Source organism: Oncorhynchus kisutch, linkage group LG1 (genome assembly GCF_002021735.2).
Source record: "Oncorhynchus kisutch isolate 150728-3 linkage group LG1, Okis_V2, whole genome shotgun sequence".
Classification (NCBI taxonomy): Eukaryota; Metazoa; Chordata; class Actinopteri; order Salmoniformes; family Salmonidae; genus Oncorhynchus; species Oncorhynchus kisutch.
This window is the reverse complement of record NC_034174.2, coordinates 29,447,502-29,455,917: the sequence shown is the minus strand read 5'-3', so window position 1 is coordinate 29,455,917 and position 8,416 is coordinate 29,447,502. Positions and strand designations below refer to the sequence as shown.

General features: G+C 38.8%; 1 protein-coding gene across 8 annotated transcripts in view; it reads left to right on the top strand.

Moving 5' to 3' along the window:
• The first annotated feature begins 939 nt into the window (after positions 1-939).
• The window catches only part of LOC109896310 (paired box protein Pax-7), a 62,915-nt gene continuing 55,438 nt past the window's right edge, over positions 940-8,416 (top strand). For 2 of the 8 annotated variants that reach the window (XM_031816734.1, XM_020490594.2), the window contains exons 1-4: positions 941-1,431; positions 2,777-3,012; positions 3,562-3,691; positions 3,923-4,051. In XM_031816734.1, the coding sequence (XP_031672594.1) occupies positions 1,347-1,431; positions 2,777-3,012; positions 3,562-3,691; positions 3,923-4,051 (580 nt within the window). In that variant the 5' untranslated portion in view covers positions 941-1,346. Of the gene's footprint in view, positions 1,432-2,737; positions 3,013-3,561; positions 3,707-3,922; positions 4,052-8,416 lie in introns of all 8 variants that reach the window. The other 6 variants (XM_020490574.2, XM_020490569.2, XM_031816639.1 and 3 more) reach the window with 4 other exon arrangements.

Sequence of the window (8,416 nt, the reverse complement as noted above, 5' to 3'; positions counted from 1 at the left end):
CATTTGTATTGTTTGAGTGCGTTGTACATACAAGTTCCCGTCAGACAATTGTTTCAATTCATTCAATTCCAATTACTTAAATATGCAATTGAAAAGTCGTTGAAACAGATATAAACCAGATAGGCCTTTACTAATCCCAATTATTGGTCATTGCATGCTTTGCAACTCACAGTTAGGCCACTTACGTTTTGCTTGTTGGGCCCCTTTCTACGATTTATGAGGGCAAAGTTCCCTTTCAATAAATGAATGCAGCTTATTGGTGTGGTCCGGCGTCATAGCCCGCTGTGCCAGATTTCTTCAAGCTTGCTAAGACACCTCAGTCCCTCAACTTAAAGGTCCAATCCATCCCCATGGTAATGTGGGTAGCGATGCGCGAGGGAATAGAGTTGCTTTTGGAGTAGGCCTAATATTTAGTGAACTTTAACCTTCCTTGCCCTTTAAATGTAGTCTTTTTCCTATAGTGTTACACCTCAAATCAATGCCTGATGTTATAAAAAGTTGACCTGAAGAAATCATTTCAACCTGGAATTTAGGCTACTAACGTATGTCTTCTAGACACACACAAACACAACCTAACACACACACACACACACATAAAATGTGCTTTAATGAATATTGATGTAGCCTACAAACACACATGCAGATATGTATTCATAACATTGACACATTTTCTGAATGATTGACTCACGTGTGGACAGAGCAAATGAGTCGTTTTTTTCCCAGGTACAAGGATTACTATCACATCTGTTTAGTTTAGTTTCTTTGTTTTGTAAAGTAAAGGTAGTGATGCAATGAATTCAAAACGAAATGTGTGCTTTACGTCCTATGCCGTTGTGTGATTGGTCGGCAGATCCGTGGCTATACCCACTCTCCCATCATGAATAAAAGAAAGGCCGTCGAGCCTATCGGCGGGCTCTACTGTCTCCTCCTACAACGTGCGCCAAAGTTGGCCACTTACACTTTCAACCAGCAAGCAGACGTTATCAAAACGAGTTGTTGACCACTAAGTATATCAAGGCAAAGAATTAAATAACCTTTGCCCATTTACACATTTGAGTGCAAGGTGTATCCCCTCCCTTTACACACCACAAACCTCCTCACTATTGGGGTCTTCTTTTACCCCGGCATCTCTGCATGACTAACATCAACACTTTTTACGTTGGAGGGGTTTTAGTATTTACGAGTTTCTCTGTCTGGGACTACGATTTATAGTTCGATTTTTTTATCCTTTTGAGAGAAGACATTTCGTTACATCCTATCCGCAAATACCTACATTTTCTTGTCTGGACTTTGCGCGAGTAAGAATTTGGTACCAGTGCCCACTAGGTGTTTCTCCAGTAGCTAGAATGGCTACTTTACCAGGAACAGTGCCTCGAATGATGCGCCCTGCGCCAGGCCAGAACTACCCCCGCACCGGATTCCCTCTGGAAGGTATGTCATATTTTTTTACTTGGAAAATCTTTCCAGAGAGTTGTAAGAAAAACAAACTCGTCAGCTTGGAGGCAGGTTATAGCTCATCTTTGTAAAATATTAGGAACTATTGGGCAATTGTGTTTTAAATTTTTTGTAGATCATCTTTGTGAAATATTAGCCAATTGTGTTTTCGATTTGTCTATTGATTTACGCCTACAAGGACTTGAATTTGTTGTTTTATATATCAGAGTAGACAGTCTAACATTGCTTGACAGGCCTACATGTTGATTTTAGAGGTATAGGACTCATTTTAAAGCATAATTTATTATGTTTACTTTATGCAAATGTTCAATGACAGAATGGATAATCAACATTTGACTTCATTTAATTTTTAATACATAATAGACTATCCTCCTTATTGACAAGTTACCAAACCAATGGTGACATTGTTGCTAAGATAATTGTATCAGTTAAATGATAAACTATGCGAGGAAATACAAACAATATCTTAGCATATTCGCGGAAAAATACCAATTTGTATTTGCATGTATTTATGGGAATCGTTCCCAGTCACAGCGAGTTCGTTCGTGCTCAAGAGCTTTTAACAAAAATCCACAAAACCACGTAGCTTGCAAGTTACTGACGCTCCAGGATTTGTTGAAGTATCCTGCTGCTACAAATGGAAATAAAATACACAGCAAAGAGATGGCTCAAAGGATCACATCAATATTTGTACAGCATGACTAGGAATAATCAAGGTGGAAAATGTCACACTCTTTAGTGCCTCTTGAATGCGAAATTGGATGCTCGAGTGCTCTATGGCTCTAATTATACATCCTGCAAGACAGGCTGACTGGGAATGAGTTTGTCTGCGTTCTCTAGTGAGAATGGATGAGCTGTGGGATATGTTTGAAAGTGCCTACATTATGGTATATTATCATAAACGTCACTGCTATTCGGCACGTCCATACAATTATTATTAGGCTAATGTAATGTTATCATGGTTGAGACGACGACAATGATTATTATTAATATTATAATTATTATAATCATCATTATTATATGCGTATGTGAGTAGCCTATCTGAATTGATTGCATTTGATTGTCAAGAACTATACAGGCCTAGGACTACCAATTTTGATTTTAATTATTGTCTATGTGAAATAACTTTCAGTAAGATATCAATGAATTATATAGCACCAAACCAATTTCACATATTTAATTGTTTATCATAAGCCTATTTTCACGATGCCCTCTTTGTCATTGCATTGTTGTCTAACTTGATCTCTTTCGCATTAAACTTTAACAATATCAATATCATCAGGACAATATGCAGGACCTGAATATGTTTATTGTGGAACAGTATCAACCCCCCTTGGCCAAGGTCGGGTGAACCAGCTCGGTGGAGTGTTCATCAACGGGAGGCCGCTGCCAAATCATATCCGACACAAGATAGTAGAGATGGCACACCACGGCATCCGACCCTGCGTAATCTCGCGACAGCTACGAGTTTCCCATGGTTGCGTCTCCAAAATCCTCTGTCGGTACCAGGAGACCGGTTCGATTCGTCCCGGGGCTATAGGAGGCAGCAAGCCCAGGGTGAGTGGAGGACTAGTCTCTACATTATTTCACAATCGACAAACTTCAGATACACATTGACCTGCCATCCGTGTCAATGTATCTGTCTTCTTCTTCGTCTTCTTCGTCTTCTTCAGTTATTATGTCACTTGCATTTTACGCACCTGCATGAATGCATGAGGCAACATTTTCAACATAGAAACATTAGTTAGGCCTATAGTCTAGAAGTTATGATTATAGGTATTGCATAGAGTAAAATACATGCAGTTTTGTGTGGGTATGATTTGTGAGGTAGCCTATGAAGACATGAACCATAGGCCTACAACTCGATAACAAAAAAGTCACTAGGCTTACAATCAGGAAGTCGTCTATAGGCCTTGGTTTGTAATGTCGAAAGAAGGCATGCGCCTCCATTTCAAACTCCCCCTCAGGGAAACAAGTCTTTATATCAGGTTTGTTATGTGTATTTGTATCCATATACATTACAAGATCATGTTCTTCATGTGACTTAAAAATTGCTTCGACTTTCCCCTCTCTGTGTTCGGCCGTTGTACATGTTCAAACCCACAGCAGGTAGCAACTCCGGACGTGGAGAAGCGGATTGAAGAGTACAAGCGAGAAAACCCCGGGATGTTCAGTTGGGAAATTCGGGACAAGCTGCTGAAGGACGGGGTGTGCGACAGAAGCACTGTTCCTTCAGGTGAGGCTTCATCTGGTAAGCAACTTTTCCTTCTTATGGTGATTACTGTAAGACTTGTCTGGTATGCACACATTTGGAATGCAGTTTTTACTTATTTTACTTATTTTTTTGTGACTTCAGAATTGTTCACCTTGTCTTGAAATGAACCTATAAATTTGAAGAAATATATAATTCATGTATACACAAAAGTACTAGGACTTCAATGTAATCCAAGGCTTGTTTGGTTTTCAGTGAGTTCCATCAGCCGAGTTCTGAGGGCGCGATTCGGCAAGAAAGATGACGACGACGATAGTGATAAGAAGGATGAAGACGGGGAAAAGAAAACAAAGCATAGCATAGATGGCATTCTCGGTGATAAAGGTAGGCCAACAAAGAAAAACGTCAGTTTATTTAGCTATAAATTGTGACTAAATTGTGTCATTAATTGTTGTGGTATTAAACAATAATACAATGTACGGTAGCCTATACACACACACAATAATTCTCTATTAGGCCCATGATTCATTATTGCAATAGCAACATCATCAACAACCATAATTATTATTATTGTTGTTATTATTGTTATTATTATTGTTGTTGTTATTATTACTACACTTTAGTAGATCCGTTCCTATTATACAACGAAGTATTATTACTCTATTATTTGGATGTTACGTTATTGCACTTGTTCATTCGGATAATCTTTTATCGTTTTCAACTAGGTCAACAATTTATTTAAAAACAAATTCTATATATCTCTTGGGAAATTCTTATACATTTACGGTACATCTGAAGAGCCTCTCACAGATTGGTGCATTCATTCCTGCTTTTAAGTCCCAGCCAGTCCTTACTCAATTACTCAATTATTTATGTGAGCCTGACGGAAGGTATTTAGCTCCAGAAAATTAATTTGTGTAACAAATTCCTCTCGCGCTCTTTTAACGATCCCCTAAACGACAGCTGACAGTTGACCCATTTGACAATCAATGTCAGTTAGAGGCTCTACATCTCTTGTCAGTTAAACTGAGACGAAGAGGGCAACTTCTCTGCAGCCATATTCCTCTAATACTCATGGCAATTATATTAAGGCATGCACACATTCACTCGTTTGTAACACACATTTTTCATACAAACAAACTCTTATTGAGAATATGAATATGTTATTTTTAACATTAGGTAATAGGAATGCATGACAGTATTGATTTATTTAGCTAGTATTTTAAGATAACTCAGATTCATTGTTAATTTATATTTTTATATAAGCCTATATGAAACACTTCATTGAGTTAGTAGGTTCGTGCTTTTGTGCCACTTGTCAGTGCGCTGTCTATCATTGAGTAACCTATAGGGAGAGAGAGAAATCACAGTGCTTATACAAACCTTTCCTGAAAGAGACAAAGGTCGCCCTTTAAGATGATCAAACATCCTTGAATAGGGTTTAGATAAGAGTTCACAGAAAGCTTTTCCCCATAAAAGACACTGCCAAACTTCTTCACACGTGAAGATGAACTTCAGTCGCACAACCTCTCTCATCCATTGACGCTTTTCTGAAGTGAAGATTCCAAGGTACAAAGGTAAATCCTAGAAAGCATGGCAGCAAAAGGGTCAGTCCATTCTCATTCAAAAACCCGCAAAGAGAGAGAGATAAAAAAAAAGTGTGGACAAAGGGCAGGGTAGATATAAAGGGAAATGAATTATTCAGTACACCCCGCTGGTAGATAGTTTTGTAATATTAAGGAATAGTCTGTTGGAGGAGAAAGCGCATTTGATGGTGCAAAACGGTTCTTTCTTTTTTTAATGGCTTGTGTCCATGTATTCATTTAGAGGTCGGACCATTGTGTTTCTTAGCTCTGTATGGTATGGTGTGCTTAATCATGGAAACATGTTGGTCTTTCCGTTTCTAAACAGATATGCTTAAAACCTCAGACAAATTGACCCATTGTAAAATGTCGGTCTCTGATTTCACCTTGCAATCCAAGGTGAACTGTTGCCGAATGTTTAAGTGCATTCTGAATCTTATTGCTATTTTTTCTGATAATTTGAATCATTCTTATTCGATGCTTTATACACGAATAAAAAAAACAGGAGTCTGTTTACCACCTTTTACATCGAACAATTTAATCGGCCGGATTTCTGATATATTAATTCTGAGATATGATTTTGCTTGCAACAGTGTCACATCAGAATGTTGGAAATGATCGCGTCAGATCTTTCCTCAATAGGTTAACTCAGAACACCAAATGTGCTTTTTAATTCATAAAAAGATTCGTCTTCTCCCTAATGCAGTTTACCATCCAAATTGCATTGAATAACGTTAAGACTTATTAGAGCAAGTAGGTCTAATGGATACGGTGTCTGTTGAATAGGCGGCTGTGTTGGAGTGGGGTGTAATAGCTTGCAGGCATGGTAAGAAATGTATTTATCCCCAATCAGCCCCTCACTCTCTGAGTTGGAAGCACAAACGTTGTGTTGAAGGGTTTTAAAGCAGATTAAATGTAGCCTTTTATTTATTTTCACTTTCATCTCTGAGCGGGGCTCACAGTGGCTCACCCTGGGCACACATTCATTACATTTCCGGTTCACTTCAGATATCTTTAGATGTATTACATGTATTTATTTGTGTATTCATTTATTTTAGTTTTACATCACAGATTTTCTCTCTGTAATCTGACGTGATAAAACAAGTAGGCTATTTTATTCTGTAAAATTTCAAGCAAGTTGCAATAGGCTAAGACTAAATAAGGGTATGGAGATAGATCACCATGGTCTGTGGAGATTTTACAAAGTTGTACTGCGCTTCCATGTTTGTAAATGGAACGCAGGCTCATTATCTAATTTTGATAAGAATATTCATCCATATATGCTTTCCACAATTAAAGAGCATCCACCTGCCATCTTCAATAACGCAGAGTGATAGTGAGGGGCTGCGATGACGGTGCCAAGTTTCAATAGGCGACCAACGAGGTGAAGCGGTTCCACAAAACGCCAAACGGCATGTTCTCAGTCTTGGATATATTGTTTGTGGATGACTGGTCAGACCGCCAGGGAAAGAATGAAACCGTTCTTTTAAAAGGGACCATCTGCAATTACTAAACCAACAAACGGTCCTCTGTAGCCAGCATGAATTGGCGAGGTGGAGGCAATGGACACTTCAGAAAATCGTCGGATTACCTGAGGTTCTCAATCTAATCAAACAGAGGCCAGACTGGCTTTCTGGGCGTTGGGAAGGGATAATGAGAGAGAGCATCGGAGAGCCACTGTGGTGTCAGGCAATCCGAGGCTCCGGGCTCGCTTTCTCTGTGCATATTCAATTAAATGACCATGGGTGCCGATTAAGAACATGGATGTTATATACAAAGGGACAGAAAAGAATCACATCATCTATGAGATAACATAACATGTGTAGCATTTTTGAAATGACAAACAAACAAGACAAGTTAAAATATGTAAAGACCTAAATAAATAAGTATTACAATTAGTGTCTTCTACGCACGCACGCACGCGCGCGCGCACACACTCACTCACACACACACACACACACACTCTCTCTCTCTCTCTCTCTCTCTCTCTCTCTATGTCTACGGAAATATAATGTAGCTATATTTCGGGGTCTAAAGCCGTGCTGAATGAGAAGGACAGGGAATGAAGCGAGAACCCACTTCAAACAAATCCATCTGGAATAGGCTAGCGTGTGAGAGAGATTTAGTGAAAGTATGGGGAAGTTATTTAGCTATTATTTTTCCTCGGGCATTGAGAGTAACTCCATCTGCACTTTCTTCCAGCTATTTGGCTGGGTTGAAATAGAGGGATACCCAAATGTTGGGCAGAGATAACATACCCATCATAGCCCAGACCCTGCGATGTGCTTCACTGCATTAAACTCGGATTAACCTCCCCTTTCCCCGCAGCCTGCTCTCGACACATTTCACTGAAATTTACATTGGTGGATTTCTTGCACACAGAGGGGGTAAAGTTTAAAGCCCTCGCTACAGCTAATCATATAATCGATTATGATATTATTGATAACAAAATAGATTATAATAATCATATAATTAATAATTGGCCTAATAATAATAATTTCTGATTCTAACCAATATATTAATTGCAACTTGTAGCCTATAAGAAAGCGCATTATTTAGACACTTTAAAAAATATATTTTAAATAAATTGTAGCCTACCAAATGTTGTCAAATAATGTAAATTAATTTAATACTAGCGTATATTATTGTAGCGTGTAATTAGCTATTGTATGGAAATGGGCAGTCAAAATCACGTTAAAGACCATGTTTTAATCCTGGAACCAATCAAACACAGGAGGTTGGTGGCACCTTAATTGGGGAGGACCGGCTCGTGGTAATGGCTGGAGCAAAATTAGTGGAATGGTATCAAATACATCAAACACATGGAAACCATGTGTTTGATGCCATTCCATTAACTCCGTTCCAAGCATTATTATGACCCGTCCTCCCCTCAGCAGCCTCCACTGCAATCAAATTACCCAAACCAACCACAGTTTTTCGTAATTGGAATTTAAACAGGTTTGTTAGGAAAGCTTTTTCTTGATTTTGACAGGACACTGAATTTTGAGTCTCAATACGCGTAAATCAGTTCAATCACTTGCAGGCTAAGATAGAATCCGCGCTCTCTAAAACGTACACAATCCTTTCTCATTTATGTTAAATCGTTTGCAGCGAAGCCGATTTCTTCGACATTTCGCAGGGGTCATGGTTTACAAGCGCTTATACA